General features: G+C 41.6%; 1 protein-coding gene across 1 annotated transcript in view; it reads right to left on the bottom strand.

Moving 5' to 3' along the window:
* The window catches only part of LOC126188636 (multiple PDZ domain protein), a 1,242,986-nt gene that overhangs the window by 72,610 nt on the left and 1,150,769 nt on the right, over window positions 1-19,607 (bottom strand). The window contains exon 23 of the mRNA XM_049930237.1: window positions 2,298-2,497. Coding sequence (XP_049786194.1) covers window positions 2,298-2,497 — 200 coding nt within the window. The remainder of the gene's footprint in view (window positions 1-2,297; window positions 2,498-19,607) is intronic.

Raw genomic sequence — 19,607 nt, 5'->3', positions numbered from 1 at the left:
ATTCATTTGCAGTATCTAAGATTACATTTTCTACAGACACAGTCTCACACATAAATAAATCAAAGGCATATTTAACATACACAATTTATTTAAAAAAACATTACACTCATAAGTAAATAATTAAATGTACAAAAAGTCAGATCTAGTTCAGCATAAGGTCTAAATATTTTTCTTGCGAAATGACCAGTTTGAAAAATGGTGGACAAGAGATGCCCTCGTAGAGGAAAATCGATGAAAATTCTGCTGTGTGCAGTTGGCAACCATGGTTGGCTGGTGGCTGTTGGGCCATGTGTCAGCATGCACCAGCTTCTGTCCCTGTGCTACACTACACAGCCTACAAACAAGATTGTATGTTCGACATAAGTATCATTTACACGAGAACAGATTTTATTATGATTTAATTTGTCCAACAGAACAAAAGAAAAAATAAACATTGATCAATTACATGGCAAAATGCCAGTAGATGTCATAAACAACAATTTGAAGTTCATGTGCAACTCATAAAACATTAACATGGCAATTGTGAAACAAATAATGTCAGGAGTAAAAGTAACCAGTCACCATATAATTGGAGGTGTTAAGCAACTGGCTGTTAGCACCTCAAATGTATGAGGGGGGACCCAAAAGTAACTGGAATTGTAATGCTGCACATCGTGTACTTGTAGTAGCAGGTTGCGCCGCCAGAGGGTTGTAGTAGGAGCTCTGCTGAGTCATTCTGCTACGTGGCGTCACCCAACAGTGAGAAATGTGGTTTCTTTGGCAGTTCTTTGAGTGTGCATGCAGTGCAGACGTGACACAAGGAAATGGCTAGTTCTTACAAACAATGTGTGGCAGTGAAGTTTTGTTTCTTGCTCAGCAAGAATGCGGCAGAAACTGTTGTTATGATTCAGACAGCCTACAAAGACCACACCCTTAGTAAAACGCAAGTGTACGAATGGTTTTCTTGGTTTAAAAAGGAGATATGGTGGTTGAAGATCAGCCCTGTTCCGGTAGACCTTCAACTGCTCGAAGTGAAGACAACATCGACAAAATCCGTGATCGCATCAGTGAAGATCGACGCAGGACAATCGACCAACTCGAGAACTTGTCTGGGTTGTCCTGGAGCTCAAGTCAGCGCATCTTGACCATAGATTTGGGGATGCGAAGAGTGGCTTCAAAATTTGTGCCAAAGCTTCTTACCGGAGATCAAAGGGATCATTGCGTTCAAAGATGATCCACATTTTTTCAACAAAATCATTATGGGTGATGAGTCATGGTGCTATGGGTACAATCCAGAAAGTAAACAACAGTCATCACAATGGAAGTCACCTGGCTCACCTCGACCAAAAAAAGGTCGACAAGTGAAATCGAATGTGGAAATGATGTTGATCTGTTTTTTGACATCAAAGGGATCGTACACTCTGAATTTGTCCCTGAAAACCAGACAGTAAACCAACAATTCTATTTGGAGGTTATGAAATGGCTTTGCAGAAGTTTGTCATGAAAATGTTCGGTTTTGTCAGATTCTGGCGTGTGGTTCCTGCTTCATGACAATGCTCCCCCGCACATGGCTCTCAGCATTCGCCAGTTTTTGGCCTCAACGAAGACGATTACCTTGACCCACACACCCTATTCGCCAGATTTAGCACGCTCGGACTTCTTCCTATTCCTGAAGATGAAAAGAGACTTGAGAGGGAAGCATTTTGTGGATGTGGAAGACATAAAACGCAATGTCATGAAAGTGCTAGCAGGTATCAAAGCGGACGAATTTAAAAGATATTTAAAAGATGCTTCGAACACTGGAATGAACGTTTGGACAAGTGTATTAATGCTATTGGAGAGTACTTCAAAGGAGATTAAGGTTGTATTTCAAAACAATAAAGTATATGCTTTCTAGAAAGAAATTCCGGTTATTTTTGGGTCCCCCTTCGTACAGTGGGTGATTTTTTCTCTCCTTACATTATTCATAAAAGTTATATATGCTTCAGTTAAGTACAATTTCATTATTTGTTATAGATGTTGGTGCAGACAAACGAGTTTTGCTCAAGTTACAATCTTTATTGTCTCTGCACATCCACATTTTCCACTTTTTGTCTGCTTCTCCATGTGTTATAACTAGTATGATTTTCTATAGTGCAGCAGAATTCTCATTACATGCCATAGTTGTCAAAGGGAGTACAGAAACAACAGAATCATTAGCAGAACAGACAATAATTCATGCCATACCTGCGTTCCACTAATTTACCATCAGCATAGGAAAACCGTCACCAAAACTACAAAGGGCCATAAATAAGTCTTATGCCACCACCAAGACTCACCTGTCACCACTGCCTGGATTAGAAGAGCCCCTTGAGCCTGCTTTGAGGCGGCCAATCCGCATTGCAACTTTCCCAGTAGCTGTCTTCAATACAGCTGCGGCCTCTTCCTGGGACGAGTTCTTTAAGTCTTGACCATTCACAGCAAGTATTTGATCACCTTTCATTAGACGCCCATCTGCCTCTGCTGTTCCACCATGTACCTAGCACAATTTGACATTAAGAAGAGTGAGAACAATAAGAGACGTTTCTGACATATCTTACTGTAATAGTAATTCATGGAGTCCCTCCAACCTTGTTCCCCTCGCGAATAGTGTGTGGGAAGAATGACTGTCAGTAAGCCTCTGTATTGGCTCCAATTTCTAGAATTTTCTCCTCGTGGTCACAATATGCAAGATGTGTGTGTGTGTGTGTGTGTGTGTGTGTGTGTGTGTGTGGCGGGGGGGGGGGGGGGGGGGGGGGGGGTGTAAGAAATATGTTGTGCGACTCCTCCTGAAAAGAGCTGTCCCGAAATTGTAATAGTAAATCTCTCCGTGATGCACAATGCTCCTTTTGTAACGTCTCCCAGTCGAGTTTGTTTAGCATCTCAGTAAAGCTCTCTCGCTAACAAAACGATCCCGTGACGAAACACGCTGTTCTTCAATGGATCTTCTCTATCTCCTCTATTAGTCCTACCTGATAGGGATCTCAGATAGATGAGCAATACTCAAGAATCATCACCTTATAAATAATTTCTTTCATGGATGAGTTACATTTCTTTAGGCTTAGTGCAAATTGACACACGTTCAGCACGTGTGACATGATACGACACTACAGCACTATGCACACATTTCGCACGTGTTGCACAGGTCCATCACATACTGAGACGTGTACACATACTTTGCAAACGCCTATTGGTGATGCTCTGCGCTGACAGAAACGAAGCGAGTGCACACTGTTATCTTTCTCAAAAGATTTTACAGAAACTATTCAGTAAAGATATTTCATTTTTACCTTGCTTGTAGCGTTATATGTCCACTTTGTGGCGAAGTACGCATCATTTCCCTAATGGTCATACTTATTGTGGTATGCACATTTTAATAAGATGCTACGCAAAATCAGAAAAGTTAGTAATGAAAAATAGGAATTGCTATGATTTTGAATTTGGTGAATATTACAGCATATGTTGTTGCGTATGAAATTTAGCTAACATGTTGAATTTTTCTTTAGACTTGAGAGGAGGTCTATATATGCCGTCCGATCTCGGGAAAGTGGATCCTATGTAGCGCGCTCACACACAATCTCACGCCTGCGAGAATGAAATACGCACATCATCTCTCAAATCTCCTAAACCAATAGAGATATTGAAGCGATATTTTGGCAAATGATAGCACACAAGGAGTAGAGTATTTTGCCAATTTGTAAACACATGGAATTTTCTTATCTATGGTGACATATCAGTAGTTATACTTCCTTTTCTTTCACTCCAGTGACTGTAATTTTTTAAGAGTTATTGACAGCTAGTGAAACAAGACTTTCTTAGTACAAAAATAAACATGAAATTTCTTCTCTTATGTTACTGCAAACCGACACTATGATGTTTTTCGTAAGCTATTGAGCTCTCTGATTGCCAATTACTTGTCAATGAGGCACTCTGTTTCAGAATTCTGTCGCAATAGCTGCTGTGAGATGAGTTTGAGCAAATTACACTGTCTTTTGGCAAAGGAAGTACAATTAAACCTGTCAACAAGAGAGAAGTGGCCGTTACTCATAAATGGTGATGCTTCTTTGAATGAGAAAAGGTTAACAATTCACACAAAATAAATTGCCAATTCTGTTGGAATTTTGGTTGGATCCCCATAACCCATCGTATTTTTAACACTGAGTGACTGGAATGGAAACTTACCAAAGGATTTTATTTCTTCTTTTGATCTGGGCAGTATTAAAATAATGATGAGCACTCCCTTCAGACAGAATAATAGCCACATGCCAGATGCTGGTTACTCACCTATGACTCGTCAAATTGACAATGCACGATTCATGAATAAAACAGTTGTTATTGAGAAAAATAAACAATTGAACTGTTGCCTAACACAATGGCCAGTATACTGTCAGCAGCTGAGAAAAATGCGTGTGACAGGAATGCGGAAACTAGGCCAGTGTGTCTTGTGAGTGAGAGTTCATGTCGTTCAAAAACCACTGTCATGAAAGTAGATCTGTCTTTGTCAGCAATACATTTCAACAAATTAAATATATCTAATCACCATACTCTTTCACGAAACTCAAAATTTTGTAATAATACCAACCATTTTTTTCATTTGTGTAGCCTGTTGTATAATTAGTTCATTAGCGCTGATAACGTGTATGCAACCATTGAAATTATTTTTCTTTTCACGGCGAGCCAGTTAAAACATTATTGTTTGTGAGGGCTTTTCGACTGTTTCTAGCTTGCAGTGGAAATGTGATGTCCACATGTACACAGTGTAATGTCTTTCATTGCATCCACATCCAAGTGAAACTTATGTACTTCATATCTCGGACACTTTTTACCAGAAGCACAAAGGGGTCATATCTGTGGGAATTACGCCTTTTTGACTTTTAGCAACAGATCATACAGATACGTCAGCATAACAGGCAGCAAGTAGATAACCTGCTTTTACTTTCCTGTCTTGTTTCTAGATCATATGATTTTATAATATTCCTTACTTCCTTATTCACTACCCTCACCATGAAATCTCTGACCCTTCTTATGATCTGAAAACATTGTGCAGGCAGAAGATGTAATCCCAGTGGCTAACGGCTCATCAGTTATTGAACTGTGCATTGTTCTCGACAAAAGAACAAACAAAAGAAAAGAACTGTTAAGCTATATGTAACTGAAAACTAATATGTACTAACGAAAAGAGATGGAGAGCTTAAACGGCGAAAAACAAAACACTACTCAGCAATACTTCCACTGCCCATATTTGCCATGCCAAAGTGAGCATATGGCAAAACTGCCTTCCTGCTCCCTGCCTCACCCCTCCTGCAGTGCTTGTGTGGCGCGAGAAACTGTGCCGCAACCACAACGCCATGCGACCTGGCACAGGCGCATGTCGCATCCAAGTCGCATCGCGTCCCAATTTGTGTGGTCCCATTTGAACCTGTGAAGTTACAAAATTGTGTGCTGCGTCACACCACATGTGCTACACATGTCTCAGTTTGTGCCTAGCCTTAAGCTTCTTTCATTTGTCTGCTTTTTCCACTATCTGTTTTATGTGGTCATTCCACTTAAGGCCACTCAGATAGTTATGCCTAGATATTTTACAGCAAATGCTGTCTCCAGCTCTTTGTCATCAATGATGTAGCTGTACAGTAGTGGATTTCTTTCCCTATCTATGCACAATATGTTACATTTATTTACATTCCGAGCCAACTGCCAGAGCCTGTATCTCTACAGGTCATTCTGCAAATTCTTACTATCTTCTGGCAGTGCTACTTTGGTATAGATAACTGCATCATCTGTGAATAGCCTTAAAGAGCATCCGGCATTTTCTACTAGATCATTTATATATATTGTAAACAGCAACAGTCCTATCGCACCTATCACACTTCCCTGTGGTACTCCAGGTATTATCTTTACATCTGTAGATTTAATTCTGTTAAGAGCCACGTGTTGAGTTCTTTAATTTACAGTGGATCAGTAGCTGTATTTCTAGTGTCCTCTCACAAATAACTACTATTATACGTGTGCACTCCATAAATTTTTCTGTATCAATACTAAATATAATAACGACATACCAATTTAAACAATGGAAACTCTAGATTGTAGTGTCAACAATATTTGGCAAAGGATACCTTGCTACCTACCATAAAGATGAAACACTGAGTGCAAAGAATAGACTGTTACACATTTAGCTTTTGGCCAAAGCCTTCTTTAGAAAAGAAAAGAAAAGAAAAGAAAAGAAAAGAAAAGAAAAGAAAAGAAAAGCAAAGAAAACACACACACATTCACACCTCATGCACATTTGACCATCATCTCTGGCAGCTCAGATCAGAATGCAATTGTCACACTGAGTGGAACTCTAGGGTATAGCAGGCAAGGGGGAGGGATAGCAGGGTTCAAGTGGGGAGAGAGAAGCATACTTTCTGGCGAAGTGTTCGGGAACTGGCTGGAGGCATAGCAAGACTGCCAGGTGAAGCATCAGGAGGCTGTAGGGCAGAGAGGTTGGGAGAGGGAACTTGGGGGGTAGGGGGAGTGGAAAAGTGGAAAAGGAGAGGAGAAGTAGAGGGAAAAGAGGAGCAGATGTGTTGGCAGAGGGCAGCACACAATAAGGGTGAGGGGGTGTGAATAGAGAGGTGACAGGACAAATGGGGTGGAAACTGATGGTTGGAGGGTGTGGGGACAGTAGATCACTGTAGATTGAGGTTGGGATGGTTCTGGGAGTAGGGGATGTGGTGTAAACCTAACTCCCATCCCTCTACCCTACCCACAGTGTTCCTCCTCATCAACCCCTCATAGTACCCAGACCCTGCCTAGAAACCCCTCATAGCACCCAGATCCTGCCTAGAAACCCCTCATAACACCCAGATCCTGCCTAGACGACCTTTTCAACACACCGTTCTCCCCAAAACTCCCTACCAATGGACCCAAAACATTACTGGAACACTGTTGTTAACCTTTCCACCAAAATCCTCGGCCCCACAGAAATTTGTGTTTTATCCAAAAACCTTGCCTTTAGACATACACCCAAATTTAACCATGTTAGACTTGTCAAAGAGCAACTTTCCTTCTTCCAATTCCTGCAATGGAAACACTTCTTTCTCATCTATCCCTCCAACCAAAACCAACCCAATTCCAATACTGAACCCTGCCTATCTGGATGCCATCATCCAACCATGATCCTCTTCCCCTCCCACCTAACTGCTCCCTCATCACCTTCCAGAAATTCCTCACCTCCAACTTGGCCTCACCATCCTTCCTAACACCACCAGTCTTTCAGCATAAGGAGGGACCGGTACGCACAACCTCAAAATAAACCTCACCTAATCATTCTATCTGCAGACAAAGGTTCCACCACTGTTGTTATGAACAGCAGCAACTACCTGGCAGAAGTCCCCTGCCAATTATCTGACTCCTACACCCATAAACTCTGCCACTGTGACCCCATCCCAGAGGTCCAACATAACACAGAGTCCCAGTTTAAAGACTTAGGCTCTTTCCCGAACCTGTTCCTGAGTCCATTTCCCTCCTCACCCCTAATGACACCCGACATACTTACTTCTTACATGCTCTCCAAAATACACACACCCAACAATCCTGGCTACCCCATTGCAGCTGGCTATTGTGCCCAGGATGAAAGAATTGTGACCCTCATTGACCAACACCTCCAACCAATTGCCACTAATAAACATTAACTTTCCCATAGTCCTTCAGACTCCAGACTCACTACCTCATATCTCAAACATTCCTAGTCTCTCTAACCTCTGGTCTAGTCACTGATGATATCTTAATGGTCTGGACTCAGGGCCACGACATCACATTATCATTCCTTCACAACCTTAACATGTTCTTTTCCCATCCGCTTCGCCTGAGCCTCATCAACTCAGCACATCACCTTCCTGGAGGTTGACCTCCTCCTCTCTGATGACTCCACCTGCACCTCTGTCCAAATTAAAGCCCACCAGCAACTACATTTTGACAGCAGCCATCCCTTCCATACATCCTAGCCACTCAGGGAAACTGGGAGAGTACATCTGAAGTTCCGAGAACTTCTTTGCCCAGTATGCTGAAGGTCTCACCAAGGACTTCTCAGACCTAGTGCACAAACAGATCTCTTGGGCCATTTCCCCACAAATCTCCAAGAACCAACTACAAAGGAGTGCCCCCTTTATCACTCAATACTAGACCAGACCAGACCAGACTGGAACAGCTGAACTACATCCTTCATCAGGGCTTTGATTACGTATCATCACACCCTGAAATGAGAGGCATCCTATCCAAGATCCTTCCCACCACTCTTAAGTAATGTTCTGTCATCCACCCAATCTCCACAACTTTCCAGTCCATTCCTATGCCACTCCTAATCCTAATGTCTTGCCACAGGGATCAGATCCCTGTGAAAGCCTCAGGTGCAAGACCTGCCCAACCCTCCCACCCAGCACTTCCTGTTGCAGTTCTGTCACTGGCTTATCCTACCAGAGGCAAGGTCATGGCAGATACATGCTCTGCTGCAATCACTGCTCAGCTTTTTATATTGGTATGACTAACAATCAGTGTCCACCAAGTTGAACAACCTTTGCCAAACTGTGGCCAAGAGTATGGTAGAGCACCCTGTGACACAATGTGCAGCTGAACATAACACGCTTAGTTTCAATGGCTGCTTCACAAACCAGCCCATTTGGATCCTTCCCTCCACCACCAGCTTTCCTGAACTGTACAGATGGGAGTTATCCTTACAACACATTCTCCACTACCAAATTTATCCCAGCCTCAGTCCACAATTACTTAACTGCCTCACACACTCCACCCATCAGTTTCCACCCTCCTATGTCCTATTACCTCCTCCCTATTCATGTCCCCTCACCCTAATTGTGTGCCACTCTCTGCCAACACAACCACCCCTATTTCCCCTTCCTCACTCCTGTCCTCTTCTGCTCCTCCCCCCACCTCCCTGCCCCATAGCCACCCAATGCTGTGCCTGATAGTCTTGTCGTTCCTCCATCTAGTCCCTGCACATTCCAGCAGACAGCACTCTTCTTGTCCCCCACTTCTACCTTGCTATCCCTCCTCCTTTCCTGCCCCACTACGGATTGCCACCCAATGTGACAGTCGCATTCTGGTCCAAGATGCCGGAGATGGCAGTTATGTATGCTTGAGGTGTGCTTTCTTGTTTTAACATATGTTTTCTTTTCTAAAAAAGGCTTTGGCCAAAAGTTAAATGTGTAACAGCCTTTTCTCTGTGCCTGTTTGCAGCTCTACATGTCATCTTTATGGTGAGTAGCAATCTATCCTTTTCCTAATATTATTCATACACAAATTTACATACACAGGGTGGCCACACTGTTTCATCAAAAGATTTTCCTGAGATTTCCAGGTTTCTCCATACTGAAATTCCAAATTTTCTTAAATCAATTTCTGTTTTTCCAGTTTTCTTGGACTTAAATGAATGTTTTTGAGTTTCCACATTGCTTAGTAGTGATTATTGTATATTCAGCTGTGATTTATAGTTTTATCAACAATTCTCTTCATTATAAGCTCTTGCTACCCCTGACAATTCTTTATAACTGTATCCATCACAATTCCGTGTCACTGTGCAGTAGGGCTTTGATGTCAACAATGTATCACTTATCAAATCAGATGTCATTGACACAATGGTCATTGTCGAATGGAAGCACGACACTGTCAGAAAGTCAGCAAAGTACAAGTTTGCATTGAAATTAGTAAAAAGAACCAACACCTTAATATTCCATGTAGATGTGTAGAACAATCAAGTTCAAATATAAATTCATATTTATATTTCTTATAAAACAAAAAAACCCATCACTGCTTTTGTGCAAATGATGAATTCAAAGCTACATGAAAAATTATCACATACACATTACACTCAGTTGCATTCACAGTCATGCAGAGGAAATGCCCATGCATGAGAACCCATGAACAACAACAAAGATTCCTGAGGTCAGTAGTGTTCTGGAGGTAGTAATGACCAAGAAACAAACATTCCAACAAGTGAATTCACATTTTTTTTCCAAAAGTTGTCACCCTGATATAATTCTCTGCCCATAAAAAGAAGGAAAAGATTATTCTGACCACACAATGCAAGCTTTTATGGCCATTGTTTACTTGATTGGTGTTCTCTGTTTCTTGGTATTCAAACCATGATATACAGCGCATTTTTCTGTCTAGCAATTCTTCTCCTGCTTCTCTAGACTTCTGCAAAGGCTATGGTGACAGGTGACTAAATTCACCAACATTTATTGCTTTAAAAAATGATTTTTTGAACAGTTGCTATTTTGGTTGGATGGGCTAGAACAGCGCTCTAAGTTTTTCTTTTTTAAATATTAGTAAATCTGACCACCTTTTTCAATAACTTTGGAATAACTTCTCTAAAACCAAGAGACAAATTTTTTTGTATGAAAATGAGCCTTAGACCACTACCTAAATATGAAAAGTAGATGTTACCAAGAAAATAATTTACACCAAACTCAAGTCAAATATGGGTAATGCAGGAGTAGGTTTAATAATGAATAGGAAAATAGGAATGCGGGTAAGCTACTACAAACAGCATAGTGAACGCATTATTGTGGCCAAGATAGATACGAAGCCCACACCTACTACAATAGTACAAGTTTATATGCCAACTAGCTCTGCAGATGACGAAGAAATAAAACTATACCTATTAATAAATAACTTCTATTCCAATCAAAATTCAACATACCTTGACCTCCCATTTCAAATTTTGTTTCTTTGTTGTCTTTATTTATACTTGTTTAGGTCCAAAACTATTAAATAAGAAATTACAAACTGCTACTCACCATATAGTGGAGATGTTGAGTTACAGACAGACACAACAAAAAGACTGCTAAACAAGTGAGCTTTGGGTCAAAAGGTCTTCATCTATAGTAGACAGCACACACACAAATATTCAAGCAAGAACAAGTCCCACACACATGACCACTATCTCTGGCCACTGAGGCCAGATTGTGAGAAACTGGCCAGATTGTGAGAAACTGTGCATGATGGGAGAAGCAATCTGGGCAGTTGTGTGTTGGGAGTAACGAGGAAAGGAGGAGGTTTGGGTGAGGAATGGGAGGGTAGCAGGGTAGGAGTGGGGAATGGTAAAGTGCTGCTTTTGGAAGCATAGAAGGATGTGGTGGGAGCAAGGTAAGGCAGCTAGGTGGGTGATTAGACAGGGGGCATGGGGAGCAGAAAATGAGACAAGTGGAAAGACTGTGGTGTACATTGGTGGAATAGAAGGCTGTGTAGTGCTGGAGTGGGAGCAGGGAAGAGGATAAGTGTGTGAAGGGTAGTGACTAATGAAGGTTTAGGCCAAGAGGTTATAGGAACGTAGGATATATTGCAGGGAGAGTTCCCATCTGTGCATTTCAGAAAAGCTGGCGTTGGTAGGAAGGATCCCAATGGCGCACACTGTGAAGCAGTCATTGAAGTGAATAACATTTTGTTGGGTAGCGTGATCAGCAACCGGGTGGTCCAGCTGTTTCTTGGCAACACTTTGTTGGTGGCCATTCATGTGGACAGACAGTTTGTTGGTTGTCATGCCCATGTAGAACACAGCACAGTGGCTGCAGCTTAGCTTGTAGATCACATGAATGCTTTCAGAAATAGCCCTGTTTTTGATGGGATAGGTGATGCTTGTGACTCGACTGGAGTAGGTGGTGGTGGGAGGATGTATGGGACAGGTCTCGCATCTACAAGAAGAGAGGAGAAGAGATTAGTGTTTAACATCCCATCAACAACAAGGTCATTAGAGATGTAGCACAAGATCAGATTAAAGAAGGAAATCAGCCATGCACTATAAATGGAACCATCTTGGCATTTGCCTGAAGTGATTTAGGGAAATCATGGAAAACCTAAATCAGAATGGCCAGGCACGGGTTTGAACAGTAGTCCTCCCGAATGTGAGTCCAGTGTGCTAGCCACTGCGCCGCTTTGCTCAGTTCTATTACAAAAATATGTCATGAGACTATGGGTTGGGAGCAGGTGCAGAGTAGGGATGGACGAGGATGTTATGTACACTCTTTGACATAAAACTCGACCGGCGGCCGGCCGCTTCAGAGGCTAAGTCCGCGCCGATCGCGACATGGGACAAAAAAACTGGCCAACTCGCTAATTCTCTTAAGTCCGGTTATCTGCACAATCTGGCAACACTGTAGACTGCGGCACTTCCTGGAGGAAAACTTGTCCCAAGATAGAGAGACTCTAGGCTGATTACGCCTGTGGTCTAGCGGTAGCGTGCATTGTTTCTGTTCATAATGTCAGTGGATCGAGAGCAGCTGGCATAAAATATTTTTATAGCCTCTTCTGTCTGAATGCTGAAGACGTGAATGTAATGGTAGCGCAGATTCAATCTATTTCGCTTTGTGACACACCGATATCCAAATTTTATCTAGTAACGATTTTACGGCAGATTTCCTGCAGACTGTCCTCCTCTGGACGCCGTATGCGGCAAAGCTCTGGGATCCATTTGCTGGCTAATGGCAGCGGCCGTGGCGACAGCAGCGGCGGTGCACTCCCCCGTTCTTTATCGAAAGCACCTGCTACCGCTCATCGCTTTTGATGATTTAAAACGCTTTATTATTAAATGTTGCTCCACAGAAAATTTCTACAATTTCCATTCACGCTCAAAAGCAACGGAGACAGACGCCCTGATTAGTAGGCGGGTAATCGGCAAGAGCTGAGTATGGCCCGAAATTAATTTTATAGACTGGGACGAAATTAAACCACCTCACTACATTCGATGAATTTATGAATGCTTCATACCTCGTTTCTTTTCCTTTAAAACTTAATTATTTGTGCAACTTTTGGTCAATGTTTGGATGTTTTCGTCAAGCCAGAGTGAGCGTCTGTGGTGTAAAGTGTATTACATTTCTTGTTTCATTCCTTGTGGTAAGTCTATGCGATAAACTGTGTGAATACCTTGCAATGCATGCTCTGTAGCAGAGCAGGCACACTGCACATTTGGAGTTCCATGTATGGGTTCATGAAGTATTTATTGTTGATCGGAAGTGATAGTTAAGGTCATCAGATTTAAACCAGAAAAATTTGTCGTTTTGAAGGTTTCAGAGAACGGAAAGGAATTGCTAACGCCGGTGTTAGAAAACGTCTACAGTTAAATGCTATTGCAAAAATTTAGAAGATGGGAACTATATTAATGAACATGTGCACTTCATAAACAACCTTCTGACATGTTAGACCTATATGACGAACAAAGCTCAAATTTATATCGTTGACAGTCGGTTTGAATCTTTTCAGGAGCTATTTTACAGTGAAGCACCTTGGAATTTGCAAAGCAGAAATCCATGATATTAACTTAATTTACTAAGTCGAAATCGGACGAAGATTGATGTTTAAAGGCATTCTTCAGATTTCGCATAAGAAATTTTTACTAGCAGTTTGCAACTCCATTAGTTAAAATGGAAAATAAAAGGTTGTAGTCAGCGGCTTCTACCGTGATTCGAACTTATAGTACAAGCACTGCAACGCACAAGGGAACCTCTGAGCTAACGACACACTGGCGGCCAGAGGCGGACTATAGTCACTGCGATGTTGCCTGAGCCTCAAAACGCAACCTTAAACACACAAACAGAGGAGGTGGAGATTACTGTTTTAACGTCCCGTCGACAACGATGTCATTAGAGACGGAGCACAAGCTCGGATTAGGGAAGGATGGGGAAGGAAATCGGCCGTGCCCTTCCTAAGGAACCATCCCGGCATTTGCCTGAAGCGATTTAGGGAAATCATTGAAAACCTAAATCAGGATGGCCGGGCGCGGGATTGCACCGTCGTCCTCCCGAATGCACACACAAACAGGTGTTACTTATGTGAAGAACGCCATTCTTGGAGTCCAGAAATTAAATATACTTTCTAATTGTGTCATCTTGCAGTGGATTATATCGTACGAGTCTTCGATGTGGAAAACGAATGTCAAGTGAATTTAGCGAGGTAACGCCGACCTACACCCGGAAGTAAATGCACTATCAGAGTGTTGACAAATACTTGCAACGACGCTGCCATTTCTCTGCTCTCTGACGAGGCAGCTCTTCAGCGAAATGCTTGCCGCGATTCTCCGATACGGTTCTTCAGAGTGGAGACGCGCGCGCACGTTTGGTTTTTATGCGGCGTTCTCCCCTTATGGTTTCTGACGCCGCCTTGTGGGCTATGTATACATATGAGACATTCAATTATCATTAATCCAGAATGATACAAGTTTCAGCTTCTTCCGGCGTGGAAGAAGGCTGTTGACGCCGACATTATATCATTTCAACGTAGGGAAAGCAAAATGGATCATTCAATGTTTCTCATTCAACATAAAGCATGTGAGATAAACTTCCGTAACGTTCATAATCATCTAAAAATACAAACGAAGTAAAAATACACCGGAAGCTTATTCGAATTGAATATAATGTAAGATACCAAACACTTTGCACCTCGAAGACGAATTTGTCCACTTGCAATCGTTTGCAGCATGCACATAGAATGTCATGATTACCACGAGAATGAAGAAATATGTTGGTAAGGATGGAAGCAAGAAGAGACGCAGTCAACAAATATTCTATTCCTCATGGCATTCATTTCATTTGACACGTAAGAAGAGGTAAAGCGGGAATTTACTTTCGTTAACATGAAAGATATGCCGCACATATTGATAACGAGGAAGTCTGCGTCTTCATACGTTTCCTCCTTGAAATCTGTATGCTCTATGATATACTAAGTAGCCCGATCATTGTTTCAGTAATGTTACCCTCTTGTTTGACCCCGTAACGATGAACAGATTCCAAATGCATGTCTCTGCGTGAAAGTAGCTGTTCGAACCCTTCCTGGGTTGTTTTTTGTGTTTTATTGCTTGGAATTCCTGAAGCAGACCACTGTGCCTTCCCCCCTCGTGGGTTAGGTCTCAAAACTAAACCGCTTTGTATCCAATGGCATAATTTATTCATACAGCATCAGCATAAGACTCTTGCGAGTGAGAGAATGACAATAACAATCGTAACAAGAACAAGCAAATAATGAATGATGTTTATTCCAACGCAGAACGAGAATGGCTTTAAATATAAAAATCTATATCTATATCCATATCTATTGATCTTTGAGTTGGCACAATGCAAATATATTCTTAGCATTTAGTTACTGAATTTAGTTCTGGATGTTTGCAGAGAAAAGGAAAAGTCGGTACTTCTCGCTAGTGTAATATAATGTGAACCAGCAACTACCCTTTCCTTAGAACACGACTCAAGCAGGTCCTCAAGTAGGCACTGCTGCATTCTGTTCCCTGACATTGCTCTGATGACGGTTAATGCAGATAGTTCCGATTATGAAATACAAAACGTATTGCAGGTTAGTTCCTAGGATAGTAACATTAAATTTGCGTTGTAGACGGCACATGAACGTGACGACTATCCATATTACTCATCAATATAAAAAGACAATATTTTGGGAATTTAGCAGGATTACTCAAAATGAATTCTGAAATTGGGTGACTGACCGCACAGGTGCTAAACGTCGTCAAGAGTATACGATGTCCTAATTGCATTAGGAATATGAAGATCGTCTTCGACAGCTCGCAACTTTCACATTGCTATCTCCACCCTACTCCAGACAGCTCTCGGCGGAGTTGCACTACGTTGCCGATGTTATGGAAGGCCTTCAAACCGACAACAGACCACATATTGAAAAATACAAGCGAATTCTCTTGCAGCGTAAGCTTATTGTAACTAATCTAAAAATTATTGGAGAGGAACATTGTCCTATTCAAAAAAAGTAAAATGTTACACACTGTTGACGTCAAACGGACATTATCTATGTCCTGTCTTGTGTCCTACTCATCTATAATATCAAGTGTACTATGAAAATGATTATATATAATGGATTATAAGGTAATGCATTGATACCAGATGGTGGGGGCCGGCCGAAGTGGCTGTGCGGTTCTAGGCGCTTCAGTCTGGAACCGCGTGGCCGCTACGGTCTCAGGTTCGAATCCTGCCTCGGGCATGGATGTGTGTAATGTCCTTAGGTTAGTTAGGTTTTAGTAGTTCTAAGTTCTAGGGGACTGATGACCTTAGAAGTTAGGTCCCATAGTGCTCAGAGCCATTTGAACTACTTAACACAAAATGACATTAAAAATTTAAGTTATTCACGAGCAGCTAGTTGAGAATATGTATGAACATTAAATGACACGACGAACCGTCTTGTTCTGCACATGGATTCAAACCCAGCTCATGCAGACTAAGCAAAGATTTCGTGACTGACGGAAACTAACAGTCATTCCTGATTAGGCATACAGAGGGTGATATACCTCGATTTTAGACAGTATCAGTTAGCAAATATCAACTTTAAATTGCATAACGCAAACATTTTTAACAGACGCGAATTCCTACCCAGCATCTATTGTCCCTGTTAATGAACTACGAGAGATGTTAAATATTGCTTCTTCACAAGTAACTTACTTGAAATGCCGTGAGGTAAAGCTGTGTGTTGGACACGGATTCGAACCCGGAACCTAATCGGATTGCTATCGAAGCACAGTCAAATGTGACATATTGGAATTTCGCGGCAGTAACTAGATGTTTTAACTGAAATGACGAGACGAAACATTAATTTTATCCTTCTCAGGACTCCAACCCGGCACCTATCGCTGTTATATTCTAGAGAAAACTAACGTTAAATATGGGTTTGTTGCACCAGCAGTGACATGTGAGCATGTTTGAACTAGAAATAATATGACGAAGAGTTCAGCGCTCACTGGGAATAGAGCCCCACACATGTCGTTGTTGACTACACACAAAGAGACGTCAGCTACCGAATTTTTCTCCACCAGCTGCTGAGAATAGCATCTTGAACTTACAGTCATCTCGCAAATAGTTCTGTGTCTCACTGGGAGTTAAAAACGTCAGATATCGTTAGTGTTGACAGCGAATGAAAATACATTAAAAATCAAAATTATTATCCACCAGCAGATAGGTGTTCTCATGCTAGAGCTTGATAATACATAATTAAATCTTTAGTGTCGGGCCAGGATTCGATCCCATTCACGCATAATGTGTGAAGGTGTTGAGGAATCTGCAGTTTTGAACAAACAACAAATTGTAGCCGAGCTGTATTGCCACGAAGGGATCAAATTCCGCGTTAAGGGCAGTCTGAGTTGCACTCCCAGTTCAGAACCAATTTTATCGACATACAGAAGCTCAAATAAAAGATGGAATAAGTGTCCTGTGACCATACATAGCGTTTGTGTCGTCACTTGAAATAAATAACTAGTATAAGATAGGTTACTGGTGATAGAGTTTCTACATGTCGCCACTCCAGACTTTATTGTGGTTCAACCTACCGTCTACTTGGTAAAGAAGGAATATCATATTTAATGTGAATTTTCAGACCACGCAGCCATTATATCTCCTTCACTTGGTGTAGCCAGGAGAGAATGGAATCTGTCTCTCCCTATCTAAAATCATTGACAGAAGTGGGAATCGAACCCAGACCATAGGTATAACAACCTACCATCCGTCCAACAGACCACGAAATCCTCTTCTCTGCGAGTCATTTTTCTATCGTAATGCAGTTGCGCCACACTGGATGAGAATTCTGACACACAGGCTCCCTGTAGTAATTTGCAGCATGTTCAGTAAATTCCTTTACTTGGTTGACCGAATCACCATGAACTAGCTGCCTCGGCTACCCAGTGCATACATTCGACTATTTTGTAATCACAGAAATAAAATCACGTTACTGCCACCTACACACAACTGCCAACATTGTAGGATGCAGAAGTTTAAATAGGAAGTGTTCCTTTCCACTTGAGCTATTCTATTGTGCTATCTGTTACTAGAAAACGCCGTTCACACCAAAAGAAAAGCTGTAACTGTTTGTCTATCAGAAGTCAAGACCTGGCCATATGCATAATCTCACAGTGCTGTGGAATCCAAAAGTTCTGGAGGAATAGTTGCCGAGCTCTGGAGCTGTTGTAGCTCCGTGTCAGCTTGTAGCATAGATAAGATGTCGCGAGTTCGAATACATTCAGTGCTACATTTTTTAAAACGCAATTCTGCTCTCTGCTGAAGTTATCAATCTAGTGGAACTTTGAACATAATTCCCTTCACTTCTCAACCCAAAGTAGTCGCATGTGGAAAAAGGACTAACTACTGTGACAGTTTGTTCTATTCAGGTTTGATAGACAGCAGGCAGCAGATGCATCTCGAAGATGTGCAGGGAGAGCGCATCGTGCTATAATATGTCAGAAAAGTATTTTCTACATTAGCCGTCGTGTGGTAGTGATATTTTATTCTTCTTCAAACTTTGATTGACAGCTTTAACTCAGAACAAATTTTCTACATGCATGTAATCAATAAACTGCATGTGCATTGTCAGACTGTCATAGGTAACATCAGGGAATTCACATATATCGTTGATGATAAATTTCTCTCTCATGTTTACTATTGTTTTAACAACACTAAAGGAAACCTTACAAAAATTGTGCACTGTATTATAAGAAATGAAATAAAACTAACCATGATAACCTTACGACGAAAGTATCTGTACACAAGCATGCCTCTATCGACACGAATTAGTAAAATACTACTCACTTAGATTTTGATTGGGTCTGTGTTTAATTGGTATGCTGTGTCATACTCAAGAGGTATGCAAATGTGGCATTTCATAAATATAGTTACGTATTCCTAGAAACCCAAAATTCGCTTAGCAGCAGCGGAAAGAGGCGTTACCTGTTGTGCAGCATTGTAAGTTTTTCAACATTGCACTATGAGCTGAAAGCATTTTCTTGCGATTTCCTTATTGATGTTTGATCTGACTGCTTGTAGCTCTTTCACAGAAGGGATAAAAACGTTTCAGTCAGTGAGACTGGAACTGCGAACCGTAACAGACGCTGTTTCACAGGTCAGCACGTTACCACAGAGCTGGCGAGGAGGTATGGGTCTCAGCTTCCTATTACGACGGCAATAGTAACTAGAACTCGTAAACCGCTATTTAAAGGTCGAGATTAGTTGTGATTTCCACCTGCAACGACTTTCCTGGGCTGAAAACCGTAAATTTTCAATCTTTTGTTACCCTTCAAGCTATAATAACTCAGATTATTCAATGGAAATGACAGGTAAGATCAAGTGAACTTTGAGGCTTAATTCCATGCACACCAGGAAGTAACTCGTCGATCACAGAGTTGCCAAACATACGTTGCCTTGTTGCCAAATCACAGTTACAGTACCAGCAGGAAGAAGACGAACTGATGTGATCCTACAGCAGTCTGGGAAGTGACCATAGCTGGTGTCTCCAAGTCGCGGCTGCTACGGCCTGGAATACGTAATGCGTCTGATTCGCTTTCTGTAACTAGGTTTAGGGACTGGAGCGTAGTTACTAATAATACTCAGAACTGACTGCAAACTGAGCATCATAAATCAGTAACTCTCATTGTTGTTTTTATATTTCTTTCGTAAGTGCACTCAAAACTAAGAAGGTCATTCACAGGCGTTTCCGTGCCTCGCCGATAGTCGAGCACAACATACAAATAAAAATAAAAAAGAATATGTGTGTGTGTGTGTGTGTGTGTGTGTGTGTGTGAGAGAGAGAGAGAGAGAGAGAGAGAGAGAGAGAGAAATAAAAAGCAA

The sequence above is a fragment of the Schistocerca cancellata genome, chromosome 5 (assembly GCF_023864275.1).
Source record: "Schistocerca cancellata isolate TAMUIC-IGC-003103 chromosome 5, iqSchCanc2.1, whole genome shotgun sequence".
NCBI classification, from domain to species: domain Eukaryota; kingdom Metazoa; phylum Arthropoda; class Insecta; order Orthoptera; family Acrididae; genus Schistocerca; species Schistocerca cancellata.
The sequence above is the reverse complement of the archived record's forward strand: the minus strand, read 5'-3'. Positions and strand labels throughout refer to the sequence as shown.